This window comes from Coloeus monedula, assembly GCF_965178545.1.
Source record: "Coloeus monedula genome assembly, chromosome: 11".
NCBI classification, from domain to species: Eukaryota; Metazoa; Chordata; class Aves; order Passeriformes; family Corvidae; genus Coloeus; species Coloeus monedula.
The window spans coordinates 8,449,618-8,469,804 of record NC_138791.1 but is presented as its reverse complement, the minus strand read 5'-3'; the positions used below and the strand labels follow the sequence as shown (position 1 = coordinate 8,469,804).

General features: G+C 45.8%; 2 protein-coding genes across 6 annotated transcripts in view; both read left to right on the top strand.

Moving 5' to 3' along the window:
• DNAH12 (dynein axonemal heavy chain 12) overlaps positions 1-4,232 on the top strand; it is a 57,835-nt gene extending 53,603 nt beyond the window's left edge. The window contains exons 68-73 of the mRNA XM_082288749.1: positions 487-590; positions 1,701-1,905; positions 2,087-2,224; positions 2,691-2,782; positions 3,021-3,088; positions 3,936-4,232. Coding sequence (XP_082144875.1) covers positions 487-590; positions 1,701-1,905; positions 2,087-2,224; positions 2,691-2,782; positions 3,021-3,088; positions 3,936-4,126 — 798 coding nt within the window. The 3' untranslated portion in view covers positions 4,127-4,232. The remainder of the gene's footprint in view (positions 1-486; positions 591-1,700; positions 1,906-2,086; positions 2,225-2,690; positions 2,783-3,020; positions 3,089-3,935) is intronic.
• A 955-nt stretch (positions 4,233-5,187) lies between these two features.
• Positions 5,188-13,549, top strand: LOC309577134 (ankyrin repeat and SOCS box protein 14-like). 5 transcript variants are annotated; one of them, XM_082288917.1, is made up of 8 exons: positions 5,188-5,280; positions 5,711-5,750; positions 5,910-6,120; positions 6,623-6,678; positions 7,043-7,174; positions 7,271-7,429; positions 9,147-9,392; positions 13,469-13,549. In XM_082288917.1, the coding sequence occupies exons 3-8, from the start codon at positions 5,993-5,995 to the stop codon at positions 13,495-13,497; spliced, it is 750 nt and encodes a 249-aa protein (XP_082145043.1). In that variant the 5' UTR covers positions 5,188-5,280; positions 5,711-5,750; positions 5,910-5,992; the 3' UTR covers positions 13,498-13,549. The 5 variants fall into 5 exon arrangements, with proteins under 5 accessions (XP_082145043.1, XP_082145040.1, XP_082145044.1 ...); XM_082288914.1 differs by lacking the exon at positions 13,469-13,549 and adding an exon at positions 11,035-11,208; XM_082288918.1 differs by lacking the exon at positions 13,469-13,549 and adding an exon at positions 11,027-11,129.
• Positions 13,550-20,187: the final 6,638 nt, after the last annotated feature.

Below are 20,187 nucleotides of genomic sequence, written 5' to 3'. Positions count from 1 at the left end.
ACTTGAATCTTGTAAATTCCTTAACTAGAGTCAGTGTAAAGTAGATTTCATGTTGAAAGAAAAGCATTCTGGAAGGAATTTAGTGCAATGTGAAAGTAAGAACTGGTGTGGCTGTAACAGACCACAGCTATATTTCAGTTGAAAGAAGTTTTATTAAATAGGCAGAAGACAGGAGAAGGAGAGAAAACAGAGCAAAAAGAACTTGAAAGAACAGTTCATTTGTTCACATGAACAAATTTAAAATTAATAAATTGAAGCATATTTATAACTTTTCATTATATTAAAAATTCTCTTTTTTTTCTAAAAGATGAACATTAAAACCCCCGTAACTTTTATTTAGATTGAACTACTGAACACTGTATTGATAAGATACTAATCAGAAAGTTTAGTGGTATCTATTGCTCTAAAAATCTTTACATTTGCATACCTTTAATGTAAAATCATAATGATCTATGGAATGATTTCTGAACGTGTTTTCATTTCCAGCTTCCAAAGGATTTTGACATTGAAAGTTGCCTAATTAAATATCCTGTGAGATATGAAGAAAGTATGAACACTGTGCTGGTGCAAGAAATGGAAAGATTTAACAAGTAAGAATGTTCTATTTTATTAAATGTACCAGAAATCATTCCATTTATAAAGAAAAATTTCCTACAAATCATATTGTCTAAGCCCTGTGTTGTGTGAAATAGTTTTTTTGTTCCCTTCTAATTGCCTGCAGTGATATCTGCAGTCCAAGCACCATTGCTCCTTGTAGACAGTCAGAGTGTAGGATAGATGTCAGGGAAAATGAAGTAGCAAAATTAACTGAAAGATAAAAGAAGGGAGTATGAGGAAGTACTGGGAAAAGAGAATGCAAACAATATTTTATATGCTTTTTCTTTTAACTTCATTTTCCCTTTCACAATCTTTATCTTCAATTTTATTTTATTTATTTGTATTTCTGGTCTATAGAGTAATAGGGTTAGAAACTGTGATACATGCACAGTTATACTTTATGAAAGCTTTTCCATGATAGACATATTTCTGTGTATTTCTTTATTGTCTCATATGTGCTCTGTTTGACGTTTTTAGTTTTTTCCCCCTTTTTCTTATGCCTTTTTTCCTTATGCCTCATTTTCACAATTATTCTCCTAAGACTACAAACCTAGAATTGCATTTATTTTTCTCCTTGGGTCCTCAGTCTCTTTTTTGACTTTGTTTTCTAATTTTCTTTCTTATCTTCGCCTGCCTCTCCATTCCTTTTTCTGGTTTTTCTGTGTCCTCCTTCTTTTCCATTTGTCTCTTCACATCTGCTACTTAATTTTCTCCCAAATGCTCTCTGGCCATAAGTTTCCAAGTTATCCTTATTGCAGACCCTACCCACCTCTTCTTTTGCAATCTAAACCTTTTTCCTTCATCTAGTATATGGTGGATACATTTGGAGTTCCAAATTTATCCTCTTGCCAAACAATTCAGAGGATATCAGAGATAACAAAAGAATTTATTACTGTTCCTAGTCTTAAATAAATCTGCACAAATGCACAAATCCATGACTTTACAGACATGGCTTATTGTGCATATATCTATAGAGGTATATAGACCTGTAAAAGTACTGTAGATGCCTCCAAAATCCACTTCTTTTATTTCTTTCCAATGACATTGTAATGTTTAACAAATGGGGCAAAATGTGTGAAAATTGTTTTGTTTTTTAATTCTAGTTTAATCCGAACTATTCACATTACTCTAATTAACCTGAAGAAAGCCATTAAAGGACTGGTTGTTATGGATGCTGACCTGGAGGCTCTGTCTGGAAGTCTCCTTGTTGGAAAAGTTCCTGAGAAGTGGGCACAGCATTCATACCCAAGTCTAAAACCTTTAGGGAGCTATGTTGTAGATTTGCTAGCAAGGCTGAAGTTTTTACAGGTAACGTACTAGTGGCAGGGCTGCCAATTATTTAATCTACTTTTCCATATCATTTTTCTTTATTGCGAAAGGAGTGATAGGCTTTGTTTAGATTTTCTGAGTACAATTATGTAGAAAATAGTCAAAGAGTATGGGATTCCTGTCTTTCTGATTATTCAATGTTTTGCTTTCCTCTCTCTAGGATTGGTATGAATTAGGGAAGCCTGCAGTTTTTTGGCTGTCGGGATTCTATTTTACTCAAGCTTTCCTAACTGGAGCCATGCAAAACTATGCTAGGAAGCACAGGATCCCTATTGACCTTCTAGGATATGAATTTGAGGTATGGACAAGTTATGAATTAGTATTTTATTAATATGACTCCTGATGTGGTGAGATGTAGTAAGTAAATCCTAACTGAAAAGTTCATTTTGCAACTGACTGCAGTCTGCAGACATGCAATTAATTATTTGGTAAGGCTGGCAGGACTAAAAAAAACATCTGTAGAAGAGGTATTCTTGAAGTGATTAATTCTATCACTGGACACAGAGCTCCGCTCAAGAAAACAGCCTATCCAGTGTATATTTTCCTGTGTGATTAAAGCCTCTTTTTATAACTTACAAGAAAGGTGATTAACAAACCCAGAGAAGTCTGCTGTCTCTACAGATATGTTTAAAAGTAGCACTGAAAGGAAGGGTTACTGTATTATTCTCAGTTTGGATTGATATGAAAATTGGCAATTGGCATAATAGCTCAAAAAGCAAAAGAGCTGTGAAAGTTTAATGATGTGGAACACTTATTTCTTGCAGGTTATTCCTCAGGATACTGCTGATACTGCACCAGAAGATGGTGTTTACATCCACGGATTATTTTTAGACGGAGCTCGCTGGGACAGGGCCAAGTCAGTAGCCAAGTGTTTTATTGTGGTTCTGGAAAGTTTTTTTCAGTGCTCAAACAAGACTGGTTTAAATACTTTAACTGATACTTTTCATATTACTGGAATAACACACCAAATTAAGTCCTCTTTCATGCATGGAAAATGGGCAAGAAAAGCCAAACGAGCAAGCAAGTAGCAACCAAAAAACACCCACCAGACCCCTCAAGCCACAAACAATTGCTTTGTTGCTTTCTCTCTCCAGGGGAATGTTAACTGAGCAGTATCCCAAAGTGCTCTTTGATGCCATGCCTATCATTTGGATAAAGCCAAGTGAGTATGATTTCTCTGATGTCTGAGCTATTCAACAAGAAAGCGCAACAGTGGTTTCCTTTTCTTACTGAAGATCCCTGAGGAGTACTTTTGACTGACTTACAGAGACTGAGTGTTTTACCTCGTGTGATGTAGCAGGGTTTGCTCAGGTTATATGTAGCTCTATGATAGCTGTCTTTCCTACTAGGAAAATAATTTTCACAACTCCTGTTTTCTTTGATTGCGAGGACTAAATCCCTGTTTTTATTTATGCGCAAAATCAGGACTTACTACTGTAACTGTTGCAACCTAGGTGTCAGCAAATAGGCAGTATTAAAATTTGCTACTTTTTCTGCTAGAGCCTTCTCTTGAGGTTGGATGAATTTGTTCAGACCTGCATGATTTTAGGCTTTGTACAAGTTCCATGTAAGCAGTCTGGGCATACAAAGAGTTCCTGCAGAGTTCTGTCCTTGGATATCACATGACTTGAATTGCAGTGAGGTTCTCTGGCAACTGGACCAGAATTGTTGTAGAGCTATGAAAAACTCATGCATAAGCTATGTATTAACTAGGTAACTATTCAGATTTTACTGTGTGTTGAAGTAATGCAAAGCTGGTAGTATCACAGGAAGGCATCGAGTCCTGAACACAAATTGTAGCTAAATTAGTTGGGTTTAAGAACCAAACAAACCACACAAGAAAACACAAGAAGAAAACCAGGTAATTTTGTTCTATTGCTTGCAAAGCCATTTTGCATTTTTATTTACCTGTAAAGGTGTTACTGTAAATACTTAACGTTTGCATGTAGATTATGTTTCTGCCAAATCGATCTGCTGAATGTAATGCATTATTTTGGGTTTTTTTGAAGCTGTAAAATCGGACATAAAGGAGTCTAATGCCTATGTTTGCCCACTCTACAAGACAAGTGAGCGCAAAGGGGTCTTATCCACTACTGGGCATTCCACCAACTTCGTCATTGCTTTGAAGCTCAACACGGACCAGCCAGTGCAGCACTGGATCAAGAGAGGCGTAGCCTTGCTGTGCCAGCTGGATGACTGACTGTGGACAGTTCACATACAGACTTCACAACATCTTGTTCTCTTTGTTGGCTTACAGAGGAAGTGGAACTTAGTGTGTAAAAGAAACATCTGGAGGTTTTTGTATTGTAAGAGGTCATACAAATACTTTCTGACCCTCAAGCTTTTGACTTAATTGAGTATGTATTGTTATTATGACCATCTTTACAATCTGTAAGCAATACAGCTGGGATTTTAGCCCTTGGGAATATTATTAAAGTGTGAACATCCATTTTGTGCATTAGTTGAATATCACAAAACATATTTTCATGGAAAATGAAAGTAGCCTGTGCTGACAAAAACATTACAGGTAATAAACTTGATTCTGCACTTTTGTTTTCTTTAAAAATAGTTTTTAAAAATTACTGGAGCATTCTTTCCTGATCTCCTCTAGCCAAGAACTGTTTCCACCTTGCATTCAGATACAGCCATCACCAGTTCTGTGTATGGATCCCTCCATAAAATACAGTAGGAATAAGTGAAGCACATAAAGGTCCCACTCCATCCTACCATCACTATTACAACTGGGCATCTGTGTCCCCCATTTCCCTGCTTTTTGGGTGTTAGACCAGTGTAAGTCTGGCTTTCTGAAACTGCTTTTCCCTTTAAAAACTTTATGTTTATTTTTCACTTGCTTTTTTATTTATATTAGTGCAAATTGTGATTAAGGAATCAGAAACCTGTAATAATTTTAATAGAGTTTTTGTTTGATTTTTATTTGCTTGTTCATATTTACTTTTATTGTTTTAGTTTTTCTGCTGTCTCACTCTTAAGCAAGCTCTTAACACCACCTTCAGTTTGCTTTCCTAGGACAGCACTAAAGAATTTTCTTTTCACAGTGTAGTACTTACTGCTATAGTTCTGATGAAATTCTTATTTCAAAAATCAAAAGCATTGTTGCAAGAAAACTGGACTTTAAATTCCTTCTTTTGCTGGCACCACCTGTTAGGTCAGATTATTAAACATAACTGACGTGTGTGAAAGAAACGTGGAGAAAGTCCCAGAGTATCTTATGATCAGGTATTTATAGTGAGCTATTAATGGACATGGGCTCTGCAGAGGTTGTTTGCAATCCTGAAAATGTCACTTTCAACTTAATAATCACTTCTTCAAAGGCTGAGGTCTTCCCTCTTTCAGGTGAAGAAACCCAGTGTATTTTCTCAATTCATAGGAAAATTAGTAGTATCTTTAGGAAAAAAATGTCGTCTAGATTTAAGATGTTTATGTACTCACTGAGCCATAGTATAATCAATTACTAACAGTTTCTTGCTGTATATGTTGCTGATATATTTCTCTTGTTTGCTACATGTGCAATTCCAGAGCAAGGCCTTGTAATCACATTAGGTGGATCAGGTAACAAATTAAATGACGCAGGTTTGCTGTGAATTACTGCTGCCCAACTTTAAGATGTTTCTAGAATTATTCCAAGCTTTGTAGTTGGCATGTTGACAACTTCCTTAAATTTCCTGTGCTCATTTGTTTTGCCATGGTATTTATTTGCTTCCAGTTTTACTTTTTTTTTTTTTTTTACATTGCCCTGTAGTTTTGTTTTGTTTTGTTTTTTCAGGCCAACTCTTTTGAAAGACAGAAGTGGAAGCTTTGATGAGGTAAAACAGATGAGTGGTTTGAGCCTAACAGAACATCTGAGATCATGAGTATGCCAAGAACAGCATGACTGCTTAAGCATATAATAGCATAGTCATTTATTTAACTGCTTTTCATTTCTCTTTACACTGACACAGTGATTGCTATTTCTATTACTCCAGATCTAACCTGAAGATTTAACATCTGCTTCTAATTAAAAAGCAGTGTTTCCCTACAAAAGTGATCCATGTTGTGCTGATTTGCCATGAATACTTCTGTGTATATGATTGATGGCGATTCTGATGAGGAAATCCCTACCCAACGAGCTATTCAGGAAAGCTTACAAGATAGGTATAAAATTGAAACAAGTGGCAGTGCAACAGAGATTGAAAGGTAATAAGTTATTCTTTCTATTTGGGGTGTTTTCTGGTCATTATTGTAAGCATTTAGTAGACCTTATTTTCCTTTGTAACTACATATGTTGTATTGTGCTGACCTTGTCTCATGGATACTGGAAAGCACTGGTACCCTGAAAAGTGTACCTGTTTCCTTGAAAACATGGGATGTATGAAACTTTCAGATGATGTTTTACATCAATATTTAATTAGTATAAGGCTTTATGAAAAAGATAAGGAGGTGATGTAAAATTAGACTGGTATGGGACCTTCCCCTCATTTTAGCATTTAATTGTTGGCCTTTGTGTGAAAAATTCAGTATTTATTGTGTCAGGAAAAGACCAACAAAAAAAGTGTTTCAATGTTTAAAACCCTCACCAAACCAATGTAACTTAGAGAAATCTAACATGTCTTGTAAATCTGAGTATTTAAGGTATAATTATATCCTGAACTTCACATGAATTTTCACTTCTCATTTTATTCTTGTCCTGTTTATGCAGTTTCCAGTATACTGCAAGCAAAGAACATGGGCAGATCATTGCAGCAATTCGGACAGTTAAGTACAAATACACCACTCTAAGCCTATATCCCAGGAATGGCTGAGCAATGCCTACATTTGATTTGATCACCTGATTTAAGGGCAGTTTTTCTTTATATAGTCTTGGGAGGAGTATGGAAACTAAAACCAAGACATCCAAAAGCTAACTTATTAGATAGGATCATGGAAGTGGGATGGGTTCAAGTGTTACCCCCTTCAGAAATTCCAGTGCTTCGTCTCCTGAAATTAAGGGAGAACTCCAGGCCTTTCTTTTAAAATGAGCAAGATACACTGGTGGGATAAATGGCACTCAGTGTATTAGTTGCCTGAATTTTGTCTTGTGATGAGTAATGGGATATGTGTCTGTGTTAAAATATAATAGGCCAAGAGGAGGCCTTGAAGAAATTGGTGAGGCACAGTTCTGCTTTTGAAGAAGCAGATCAGCAAGGCTGGCTTCCTGTGCATGAAGCTGCAGCACAGCTAAATAAGAACATCCTTGAAATAACTTTACAAGGTACAAAGTCCTTCTAGTTTTCCACCAAAAAGTTTTACAAAGCAAAGTTTGATGAATCATCCAACTTCAAATGTGTTCTGCTTTTCTGTATTTCAGCCTCCCGTGACATTACGTGGGAACAGACCACTCTCAAAGGGGAAACACCTCTTTTGGTGGCAGTAAGAAACTGTTTTGTGGACAATGTCCACTTTCTCCTGCTCAATGGCTGCAATCCCAATGTTAAAAATGAAGAGGGAGATTCTCCTTTAGTTATAGGTGAATACTGGTTTTAGGGGTGGAGAGGTGAGGGAATGAGGTGAGAATATAGTTACACATTTTAGGTTTCAGTGCGACATATTTGACTTCAATGCCTAAAATATTTTGCTATAAGGAGAAAAAAAGTTGTTAATCTCAGCACTGAATGTGTCTGTCCCTGTCTGTTTTTCTCACATGATAATTAGCTTTCTCCATGAAGTGCAGAGTGTCATCCTCTGTTTTGTTGGCATCATTTCTGCAGTGATGCCAGGTAACAAGTCCTTCTGCTTCTTCATGCTATCACTGCTCTTCATGTCTGCAGGCATAAAACATTGATATTCTCTGTCCACATGGTATCTCCTTCATTGCGTCAGCCTCCCTTTCTCCAAAACCCAAGGCAATTGCTTTAATTTTCAAAAATTGTAGCTAACCAGCCTCATGTATCTGCAGTATATAGAGTGCAAAGTCTCTAAATAGTCCCTATTTAGACATTGCTGGCATTAGTCCAGAGATGACAAGTGAAGGAGACAGGCTGACATTCTCTGTTTGCTTCTCTTTAATATTTTGTAATTTAGGAATAAGACCCCATACCTAGTATAGTCCTAGTATAGTCTCATACCCACACTCTTTGTGTGAATGCCACTTTAATTTGATCATGCACAAGAACTGTAATTCTTGATTTGTAAAAGAACCATATTTTCCCAAAATGTTTTCCAGAAGTGTTCTGTGTTCATTTCTTCTGCTTCCCTCAGTCTGGGTTATGATGCCTTCATTCTTACTGAATCTAACTGAAAAAAGTAAAGTGTGTTCTCATTATCTGAATTCTAAAGGAACACTCTTAAGTTTCTTGGATTTATACATTTTTCTGTATTGGAAGGGTGTTTTCTTTTTCAAAAAGGAGGAGAAAAAAGCCTACCAATCATCTGTAGGACCCTCAGTCCATCCTTGTGAAATGGCTGCAGCTTCAAGTCAGGGCCATCTGCTTAAAAAAAATGTAGGGAACTCCTAGATACTTTTGAAGTGCACGACATGAAAATGCACCATCCCCCAAGAAGGGGATGCATGGGATTTATCTAAAGCAGCTGTGCAGGTTACAGATAATGGGACATCACAGTTTCTATCACAGAATGCTGTCACTGGTGTTCAAGCAGCTGTGGCACATGAAGCTGCTCAGCCTAATCTGTCCTGCTGAAGGACACTCTCTATCCTGCACAGCCTGGAAGATCAAAGGGAGAAGGAGGGAAGGGTATTGCCTAATCATTCCACCCACTGGAGCTAATGCAAATTTCTCTTTTAAGATCCTCACTGACTTAAGAGTTCAGGCTTCTTAAGCTAAGGCAGCATATGAAACAGTCAGTATGAGCTTTGTTTCACATTATGGTGACTCTTACGGAGATTAAACAGAGTCTGGTGGCAGCTCCTGAGCACCAAGGCCCTGGATGTGGTCTCCATCTAGTGGCAAGGAGAGCTTTGTTCCATTACCAAATGCAACAGAGAAAAAATGTACAGAGAGAAAAAGAGATTCCCATGAAATTATTCATTTGTATACTTAGTGCTGTCCTGGAAGCAAAGAAGAGACTTGTTGATGAGTTAAACCCTTCAATGTAGGGTGGCATTTCTCCTTGTATAAATAGCACTGCCAGGAACAGCTTTCCTGGGCTGCCATGTAACAGCAACCATTGTGCACAGAATAGCAGTGAATAGCATCCTGTCTGATTCCTTGCTTGTTGTCCTACAGCAATTAAACTTGATTCCTATGACATTGCCTCCTTGTTGCTACGATCTGGTGCCAGAGTGAATTTGCGCTGTGTCCATGAGAGAACTGCTCTGCATGAGGCAGCCAGACTGGGCAGGAAGGCTCTGGTGCAGCTTCTCCTGGATTCTGGAGCAGATCCTGACCCCCGCAGTGGACATGGGGTCACACCCCTTGCCCTGGCTGCACAGATGGGACATACAGAAATTATGGAGCTCTTACTGCAAAAAGGTGAGACTTTATTCTATAGGAGCTCATAGGAAGAGAAGGCTTCAGATACCCCTTCAAAAACAGCAGCAGAAGTAATTCACCTGACTAGAGAAAATTAAATGCTATCTGCTCTGAGGGTTGTTGTGATGTAGTGAAGGCCTGATAAATATCAATTTGTATAATATTAAAATAATATATTAATACGTAAATATTTTAGTGAGCACTTGTAATTTTTACTTGTAATTTTTTTTGAGACCCCGAGTAAGGATGGCAAATGTTGACTACAAAACATTCATAAGCGGGCAGCATTTTTTCCTCACTGAATTCCAGTAAGAGTTTAAAAGGAAAAAAATACAAAAGGGGGGAATCAGTTCCGTTGTACCTCTTGGGCATTCATCATCTTTGGAGAAGAGGAAAACTCTAGCACTTTCCGTGTGGGGTAAAGAAAGAAACCTAGACAAGTACAAAGGGATTTTAGCATCCTAAAAGGCACTATAAAATTCCATGAACGCGAGTTGAAGCTGTAGCGCTTCAGAGAAATGGTCAGCCTTGAAGAGCTTTACTCCACAGTAACCAAATACAGCCTTCTATCAAAAACCCCGCTTTTTAAAAGAAAACTGACTGTGTCTTTGGCTTTTGGCCAAACTCCGTTTGGTTGTGGTCAAACCAAAACGACCCAGTTAATTTCTTGTGTTCCACTTCTCTCTTTTCATATTCAACTTCACACCAAATGGGCTGCTGGGAGTTTTGACTCTGTGCAGCACAAAAGGTTTTCCAGGGTGACTTTCACCGCTCAGAGGTGTGCAATGTCCCTTTCCCGTTTCCTGAGTGCTGCTCTTAATAGACCCACAGCATCCAACTACTACAACCAAGGAGACAACAAATACAAATGGAACTTGCATTTCTTGGTCCTTTCCAATTTCTGATGTCTTGGGCTCATCATCACCCTCGGAACTACTGTCTTGGAAACGTGGATCCTCTTGCCATGTGGCTTTTACCAGTTTTATTAGTCCAAGTATGTAAGGCTCTGCAATAACAGCACCAAAAAAGAAAAAAAGCCAAAACCAGATTATTCCTCTACTTGCCAGGAAAACTCCCTCCTTTCAAGTGAAATACTTCTCTTGGAGAAGGCAGATTTGAGGAGGACAGAATCTTCTCCCCTCAGATTTTCTGAGCTAAATCTCTGCTCCAGTATTTTCCACGTTGTTCTAGGGATCCCCTACGTATTCTTAAACCCCTATTGCTGCATTCAGAAGACACTACCTACCTTCTGAATTCAGCAGAAGGGGCGGGGGGGGTGGGGCGGAGGCTTGTTGCCTTGTGTTGTTGCATTGGGTTTTTTAATCTTTTGGACAGCTTCACACAGTTTCTTTTCTTTCCTACATGACTGTGGCTTGATTTAATATTGTTTCATCTTAATTTCACAAGGCCTCATTTTATCTGAGGTTAGGACTCGCCAATGATCATGTGTCATTCAGTTTCCATTTTCTAAAGGTCCAAGAACAGAATTCAGTAGCTAATAAAATGTTCTTGAATCTTGGGGTCAGCTCCAGGGTTTTGCTCTTCACTCTACGTTAACACACATTTTCTTTGAAATCTTGTCGGGTTCTGTGAAACTTGCCGTGACTGGTGTGTCCCCTTTTTCCCTGTTTGAGAAATTTAGGGGATGACAACAAGCTTTTTCACCACTCTGCAAAAACCCCACTGCCTTCTCAAAGCACGCCTTTCAAAACTCCTGAGATGCAAGCACGAGTTACCTCTCGTTAATCTACCACAAGCCTGGCAAGTAGAAATTGTTGGGGTCCCTCCCCCGCCGTGCAGCCCCGGCAGAGGGGCCCTGAGGGCACAGACACGGGGTTTCCCTGCCCCTGCTCAGCCTCGTTCCCATTGGTTGGTTTGTGTTCCCTGCGCGGGCAGAAGGACCCTCGGTCCGTGACTGGAACAGTTCCTGGGCAGAGCCCCGGCCGTGCGGCTGGGGAAATAAACATCTCTGAAACAGCTATCAAGAATCTGTCTGTCCATATATACTTCCTTTCCACTGGACTCCTGGTTTGATATACGCATGTTGCAGTATCCCCACTGCAACATAATGGTGGAGAATTGTGAGCAGAACGATCCCCGATCCCTAAGCGACTGATTTGTATGAGTAAACCCTGGAAACTTTGGATTCCTCTTCTTGGTTTTGCTTTGCTATTCCATATCTAAACTATGGAGGAACCGTGGGAAGACTCTTGGTTCTCAGAGCCGCATATGGACATTAAACTTAAAATGATTCTTGAACAACGATTTGTAAATTTTAGCTGAATTCAAGCTCAAAAAGAACTGAAACACTTCCTGGCATGGTTGTTTAAGAACTTTTTCTATGTTTTTTGGGATTTAATTATTACCAAGGGCTTTTGGAAAACCGTTTGGACACAGTTAATATTGGAGTCAAAATATATGCCGATGGAAGAATATTTTCGTGAATATTATTTAATTACCGAGACTGTTGAGCAGTGTCAGCTGTGTCCTGGCGAAGGGAAGCGTGGCGCAGGGACCGTGCGGCCCAGGCCACGTGCACCGAGCGCTCTGCGAGCAGCAGCGAGGCAGTTCCCGCGTGCGGGCGGAGCCAAGCGAGCCGCGGTGTCGGTGGCGGAGCGAGGAGCGGCGGGACCCGGCGGTGCCTGCCCGGTCCCGCACAGTGCGTGGTGGAGCGAGCCCCGGGAACGCCCGGCCGAGAGGGGCGGCGCGCAGGCGGCGGCTGGCGGCGGTGGCGGTGGAACGGAGCCGCGTCCGGCCGAGACGCGCGCTGGAGCAGGGCACGGGGGAGTCGTCGCTCGGGGGCCCGGCCGAGACGTGGGTGCAGCGCCTGGCAGCGGCAGCGAAGCTGCGACCAGAGGAGGCGACGCACGGAGAACTGAGCGGCGCGGCCCGGCCCGGCCCGGCCCGGCCCGCGCAGCCCCGAACGCGACCCCGGGAAGAGCGCGCAGGCACCAGCAGCTCCAACAATTGCAACACGGGAGCGACCGAAGGAGAGAGCAAAGACGCAGCGAGGCAGAAAACAGCAGCCACTCGGAAAAAGGAAAAGATCATAGTACCTAAGATCTTAGGGATAGTAAAATGGTATAATGTTAAGCAAAATTATGGTTTTATAACCTTCGTTCATGCCCGACTCCTGCGTGTCTCCAAAGAAGGAAAAGTGAAAGCGCTCGACTCCTGAGCTACGTCGTTCGCAGGCAGAGGGTCCCAGATGGTCAGCTGGGACAGAGTCCTGCGCATCCTCTTTGTCCCAGAGTATGTCCTCCGTTTTTTCTGGTTTGTTCTTTGAAAGTCCAAACAAGTCTTTTAAATCAGCAGCAATAGTCCTCCGTTTTTTCTGGTTTGTTCTTTGAAAGTCCAAACAAGTCTTTTAAATCAGCAGCAATAGTCCTCCGTTTTTTCTGGTTTGTTCTTTGAAAGTCCAAACAAGTCTTTTAAATCAGCAGCAATAGTCCTCCGTTTTTTCTGGTTTGTTCTTTGAAAGTCCAAACAAGTCTCTTAAATCAGCAGCAATAGTCCTCCGTTTTTTCTGGTTTGTTCTTTGAAAGTCCAAACAAGTCTTTTAAATCAGCAGCAATAGTCCTCTGTTTTTTCTGGTTTGTTCTTTGAAAGTCCAAACAAGTCTCTTAAGTCAGCAGCAATATCGCGATCCATGTCTTCAGACACTTGAGGCAATGTCTCGCTCTCTTCTTTCTTCTTCCTTTTGGCTTTCCTGAAATCAGATTGTTCAAGGATAGCAACACAGCACATGTCCTTTTCAAAGACAGCTTCCCTAAGAGCCTCCTTGCTCTTGGTGTCTCCCTAAATGTATCCAAGCCCATTAAGGAGTGGTTCCCTATCAAGGGGAAGCAGTGGGGAAACATCTGAGGTTTGAGTCTAAAGGCAGGAACAAGTGTCCTTTTTTAATTAGCCACACCCTTAAGTGACTTTTCACTTAATACATGGTGACATAGAAATCCAGGTATTTAGCACAGATTTCTTTCCTGCCAATAGCAATGTCAAGAGCTAATATGCTTTTCTCAGAGACCTGCAAATCTCAAGGTCCCTGTATTGACCTTCCTCACCTTCACTTTTGGCAGAGAACAGGAGGACTAGAAAGAAAAGATGACACTACATGCTGCTTTTCGAGGTCTGAGTTGAGGCACGACGTCGCTGGCGGGAGCGGTTGCTCCTGGTGGATGTCCCTGATGATGTCTCCCTCTGCCTGGGCCTCTCAGCCCTTGGTCCTGTCCTGCGGCCCCCGTCACGGCGACTCCTCGACCGGACAGGTGGATTTGGGGCCAGACCTTGCTGGCGGGAGCGGCTGCATCTGGGGGATGTCCCTGATGATGTCTCCCTACACCTGGGCCTCTCAGCACCTGATCCTGTCCTGCGGCCCCCGTCACGGCGACTCCTCAACCGGACAGGTGGATTTGGGGCCGGACCTTGCTGGCGGGAGCGGCTGCATCGGGGGGATGTCTCTGATGGTGTCCCCCCGCGCCTGGGCCTCTCAGCACTTGGTCCTGTCCTGTGGCTCCTGTCTCGGCGACTCCTCAACCGGACAGGTGGATTTGGGGCCAGACCTTGCTGGCGAGAGCGGTTGCGTAGGGGGGATGCCTCTGATGGTGTCCCCCTGTGCCTGGGCCTCTCAGCCCGTGGTCCTGTCCTGTGGTTTCTGTCTCGGCGACTCCTCGACCCGACAGTTCGATTCAGGGCCCAATGTTGCTGGTGAGAGCGGCTTTGCCTATGGTCAGGTCCAGGACTTTTAGGACGGCTGCCGTCCTCAGGGTCTGGGGAGCTGCTGTCTGATGACCCTGATGTTGCCTCACTTTCTGTGCCGGGGCTGCTCCTCTCCAGCGAGGAAGATTCCAGCAACGGCTCTAGTGCTGCATGGTTGGTGCTGCTGCGTTTTCTGCTCTCTCGAGATGGAGATGGAGGAGACAGACCTGATGGCACCGGGCTGCCAGAGCTGTGGCTGATGGCCTCGGATTCTGCGGAGTCATGGGCCGGCTCCAGTCCTGACTGGCTGGTCAGGCTGGGGCCGTTGAACTCTGCCTCATGGCTGGAGGCTGAAAAGGGAAGCAGGAAGGTCAAGGGCCTGCCAGGCCAGGGCTAGGGCCAGGGCCAGAGCGGTGCCCTCAGCCCTCCAGGAGCGGATGGGCTCTGCCAAGCCCAGCCTGGGCACTGCCCCCAGCCCAGGGACACCGGGGTGCTTTGCCTCATACCTGTGCCCAGACCAGCACAGCTGTCACACTCCCAGCTGGCTGTGCTGTTTCTCAGGCCGGAGCAGCGCCGGTGGCTGCCCTCAGCAGCGCAGGAGGAGCACAGGAGCAGTTCCCAGGGCCTGGGAAAGCAAACAGGTTCATGGCACTGAAGGCAAAGTCTCCACAGCTCGGGATTATCTGGCTGAGCTCTTCTTCTGCCTCCTTCTGCTTTGAGCCCTTGCTGAGACGGGGTGCAGCTTCCCGACTTACCCCTCTTCCTCTGCCTCCTCCCTGCCTCCTGGATAATGGCACTCTCTGGCATTGCACCGGCTGTGCCTCTCTCCTAATTCAGCAAAGGAATCGTTGTCCTCCCATGTTGGCTGTCTGATGGAGAAAGGAAAAGCTGATGAGCTTGTGCTGCTCCGCCATCCTGGAGGTACAGGCTGTCCCTGCTCTTCCTCCAGTGCTTTTGCAAGTCGTGCGTGAAGCTGAAGCCCAGACTCACGGGACAGGGCAGGGCCAGGACTGCTGGGGCAGGCCCTGGCACGGCACAGCGCCTGCCCCTTCCTGTGTTGTGAGCCAGGCAGAAGGACACCAACCTGAAGGGGATTCGGATCCCCATGATGAACATTCGGGGAAGAAATGCTCTAACGTCTCTGCAGAGGGGGCAGTGGAGGCATAAAAGACCAGCGCGCAAGGCCTGTCCCTGCAGGCCAAACAGAAGCAGTGTGAGTGAGGCCCTGGTGCTGCTGAGCACCTGCTGTGCCCCGGGGCTGCGGGAATGGCTCCTACCTGGATGCAGTCCCTGTGGAACCAGGCCCTTTTGCACGCTGGGCACACCATGGTGCCATAAGTCTCTCTATCGTCCACAGTCTCCATGCAGATGGGGCATTCGGTTTCCGGCTCTGGAGTCACCCCCAGCTCCAGATGTGGGCCGTGCTCAGGGCAGTAGGCGCTGGGGGAAAAGGAATGGGCAAAGTGAGAAATGCTGGGTCTTTCTGCAGGGGTGACCAGAAGGGGAGAGGAGGTACCTGTACTGTGCAATATACTGTGTGACACAGGCACCGTCCTTGGCACAGGGCAGGTGGAACCATCTGTCGCAGTCTTCCTGACAGCACATGATGGTGGCCCCAGTCTCCCCACAGACGCAGCAGTGCTGGAAAGAGCCAAGCAGCCCCATCAGCGGCAGCCTCGGGGCCTCGCCAGGCAGCCCCACGGCTCCGGGCAGGGCGCAGGACTGTGGCCGCTGCTGGGTCTCAGCCCACAGACCCGCCTGGAGGAAGAGGCTCCTGTGCCAGAGGCTCTGTGGAGCTGCTGGGAGCCAGACTTTTGTCCCACAGCTGGTGGGAAGGGAGGGCCGGCCTTTCTTTCGTGGGGTCTGGGCTAAGCTCTGGCAAACCTCGCCTGGCACAAATCTCCCTGCTCCTGTCAGGCTCTCACCTTCTGAGCCGCTCGGCTGACTGCAAGGTGGATATCGCGAGGGCGAAAGCCCATGAGTCCTGTCCGATCATCGTCTTTTTGAGAAAGGAGGCTGGCAAAATACTGCGGAAAAGGCGAGGAGCTGATGAGGAGAGAGTGGCAGGGGCTGCCCACTGCAGTGCTGGTGGGAGGCCCGGTGCAACTCACCAGGCAGAAGACGTGGGCACAGAGCCCGTGCTTCTCCCGTTTGTCGCCACAGATGTCCGGGTCAGCCTCTGCGCGGCGGCACAGCAGGCATGCTGCAGGGGACAGAGCCAATGGCACCGGGCACGAGCACCTCTGCGGGGCTCTTAGCCCGCAGCATCGGCCCCAGGGCTGCTCTGGCCCTGCCTGCCTGGCTGATGGGCAGGCCTGGAGGCCTTGGGGAGCAGGGGACAGCGCGGGCACGGCCGTCCCAACAGCTGCCCCCCGCCCAGCTGGGCCCCCCTTGGGGAGGAAGGAGGCTCCCAGCCCCAGCATGGCTGGGCAGCTCCTGCCTCCCCCTGCCTCCGCTCTGGGCCCCACGCTGGCTGCCCCGACAGCCCCTGCGCCAGGCTGCGGGAGGGCTGCTTTGCCCTCACCTGGCTCTCTGGCATCAGGGGCCTCCTGTTTCCTGTCTGCCATGGTTCTTGTCAGCAGTGAGTCCCTGTGCAGGAACACTGCGGTCTCCTCCAGGTGCTCGTCCTCTCTCTCTGTGGGAGAAAGAGGAGTGTGGGGTGTTCGCAGAACAGGCCCAGAGCCACGAGGGCACTACTCCCTGGTGAGCCCTGCTCCTGTCCTCCTTTTCCTCCCGTCACAGCGTCGAGGAACACTGCTGTCTCCTCTGGATGTTCCTCCGCTGCCTCTGGGAAGGGAGAGGCAGGTGAGCCTGCAGCACAGGCCCAGAGCCCCGAAGTGTGGGGCCCCTCTGGCCCCTGGGCAGCCCTGTCCCTGTCTTGCCTTCTCCTTCCGTTGTCAGGCGGCACTGACACACGGCCTGAGCCCAGCGTTCCCTCTTGTGGCCTTGGTCGCACGGGTCACAATGGCCACTCTGACATCAGCAACGTGCACCCAAAATAGGGGCAACAATGGCCTCCGTCCCACGCCACCCATTTGGGGCTGCCCAATTGGGAACCGAGGTTCTGAGATGGGTCCGAGCCTTTGGTCAGAGCGGAACCAGAGCAGGGGTTCCTGCAGCAAGTGCAGGGTCAAATGCCAGGCCCTGGGGCAGCCATCGAGGGTGGCACTGTTGGCAGAAAGGGGCTGTTCATGCAGTGCCACTCCAGGGCTCCTGGCCCTGGCAGTCGGCTGCCCAACTTTTTACACTGACTCCGATGGAAACCCAGAGAATTCAGTGGGAACTTTCTGTGTGCATCTGACTGGGAGAGCTTGAAACAGTCCTCCACTCAGAAGTCAAATGCAGGAGGGATGCTTTTCCCACATGAAAGGCACTTTTGCCAGTTTGGTCCATGCTTTCCTACTAGCAAATAAATATATTGTAAAAAACAACTAGAAGAGAAGCACAAACCGTTCTTTTGGCCTTTTCTCATTCATGTCTTTGCAAACATGCTCCTGGAAAATCCAGATCAATGGCTTCTAGAGCAATCAGCGTGAGCCCTGGGAAGCAAGGGGTGACGAGCAGGGACACCCTGCACCTGCCTGATGCCGGGGCAGCGGGAGTTCATCAATTTTCCTGTCTCCATGGGAGAGGCACCTGGGGAGGACAAGGATGCCTTCACTGAACTAGGAGGGAGGCACAGCTGGCGCAATGCCAGGGAGGCAGGGAGGAGGCAGCGGAGGAGGGCCAAGTTGGGAAGTGGCACCCAGAGCTCTGTAGTGAACCCGTGTCTCGGCAAGGGCTGGAAGCAGAAGGAGCCAGAAGAGCTCAGCCGGACAATCCCGAGCTCTGGGCACTTTGTCCTCAGCGCCATGAACCTCCTTCTTCCCCAGGCCCTGGGATCTGCTCCTGTGCTGCTCCTCCACTGCTGAGGTCACTCACAGGCACTGCTCCGGCCTGAGATACAGCACAGCCAGCTGGGAGTGTGACAGCTGTGCTGGTCTGGGCACGGGTATGAGGCAAAGCACCCCGGTGTCCCTGGGCTGGGGGCAGTGCCCAGGCTGGGCTTGGCAGAGCCCGTCCGCTCCTGGAGGGCTGAGGGCACCGCTCTGGCCCTGGCCCTGGCTTGGGGGGCCCTTGACCTTCCTGCTTTCCCTTGGAGCCCCCAGGGATGAGCCAGAGCTCAATGGCCCCAGCCTGACCAGCCAGTCAGGACTGGAGCCTTCCCGTGCCTCCCCAGAAGCCGAGGCCATCAGCCCCAGCTCACAAACACTGCCTAACAGGGTTTGCCCAGAGTTTTTCCTATTAGATCTTGGAAAGGATTTCCAAAGTAGCACTGTTTGGCAGCTTCTTCAAGGAAGAAACATGACCCGCTTCTCATCAGAAAAAAATGTTTATTGCTTTACTTTCACTTTTCTTCTTTTGGCGTCCTTATGCTTCCTTCGGCATTCCAGAAAATAGTGAAAATCTAACGTCTCATTAGGAGAAGTCTCTGAATCCACTCTTAGGAGAAGTCTCTAAATTCACTGTTTCTCTTGAACACTTTCTTTACATGCAGTTAAGTAGCTGGTCCTGTAACATACAGAGATGTAGTGGTTTACCTGAGTGACATCACAACCAGTATACTAAACCACTTGTGTTCTCTGGTAATTACAAAGTTTCAGGCTCTTGTCCAGGTCCTGAATTAATTTCTCATGCAGATTCATAGCCGTGTTCCCTCCTCATGCTCAGCTTTCAGCCACAGTTACCAGGGAACAGACGTTACCTACTCACCTCAAGCAATAATCTACGTCTGTCTTCCCAACCGTCTTCCTCTTCACTGGGCTCTGTTGATCTACAAAATAACTTTGGGCCCTCTGCACAAAACAAAGAACCAATTATAAGGGTTAAGCACTTGTGATTATGCTGCTGCTTGGAACACTCATGAGCAACACAGCAATAAAGTCAGCAGCCCTATTCTTCGCGTCCTTCCTATTCTCTTCCCCCCACCACCACACGTGGGCTCCAACAGAAATGGTCTGTGTTACAGCCTCGTGTACTATGAAAAATGAAAGGCAGCAGCAGTTCTCCTGAACGTGCTGAAATCTAGATTGCAGTGAAATAGCAGCTGTTCCAGTAAAAGCTCAACACTGGGAGCCTACATCTGCCCGCAAAACTGATGGCTGCTGACGACTGAGATCCCCATTTTAACCCGCGCTGTAAATCAGACAGGCTGGAAGCACGCAGGACAGTAACTGTATGAACACATCAGTACATTGCATCAGAGTTATCTAGTAAGTCTCAAGAAACAAACATCCTTTAAGCCTGTCCTAATGCTATATTCTATCAAATGTAACAAGCCATCCTTTTGGTGGCCTGTGGAATGTTTTAGGGCTGTGTATGTTCTCTTCTGTTGTTGTTTTCTTTGTTTTTAAATACAAAATTCACTGGATCCAGAAGAGAAAACCCAAGATTCACGAGGGCAAAGAACCACACAGGCTGCGTATGTGGCTGATAAGAATACTCAACATTCTTAATGATGACAGCAGAAAGACAAGAAAAAGTTAAAGATGATATACATGCCTGAAAGGAGGGTCCGAAATGTCTAGGCAGCTTGTCCAGTGACTATTTTTTTGGTAAGCTGCAAAAGTCCAGATACTTATTAGGCAATTATCTGGAAGAAAAGAAAGCCAGACAGCTGCTCAGCCTTTATTTTGCCAGGACTTCCTCACGGGCTTCTACCACAACCTAGACCCCGAGTAAGGATGGCAAATGTTGACTACAAAACATTCATAAGCGGGCAGCATTTTTTCCTCACTGAATTCCAGTAAGAGTTTAAAAGGAAAAAAATACAAAAGGGGGGAATCAGTTCCGTTGTACCTCTTGGGCATTCATCATCTTTGGAGAAGAGGAAAGCTCTAGCACTTTCCGTGTGGGGTAAAGAAAGAAACCTAGACAAGTACAAAGGGATTTTAGCATCCTAAAAGGCACTATAAAATTCCATGAACGCGAGTTGAAGCTGTAGCGCTTCAGAGAAATGGTCAACCTTGAAGAGCTTTACTCCACAGTAACCAAATACAGCCTTCTATCAAAAACCCCGCTTTTTAAAAGAAAACTGACTGCGTCTTTGGCTTTTGGCCAA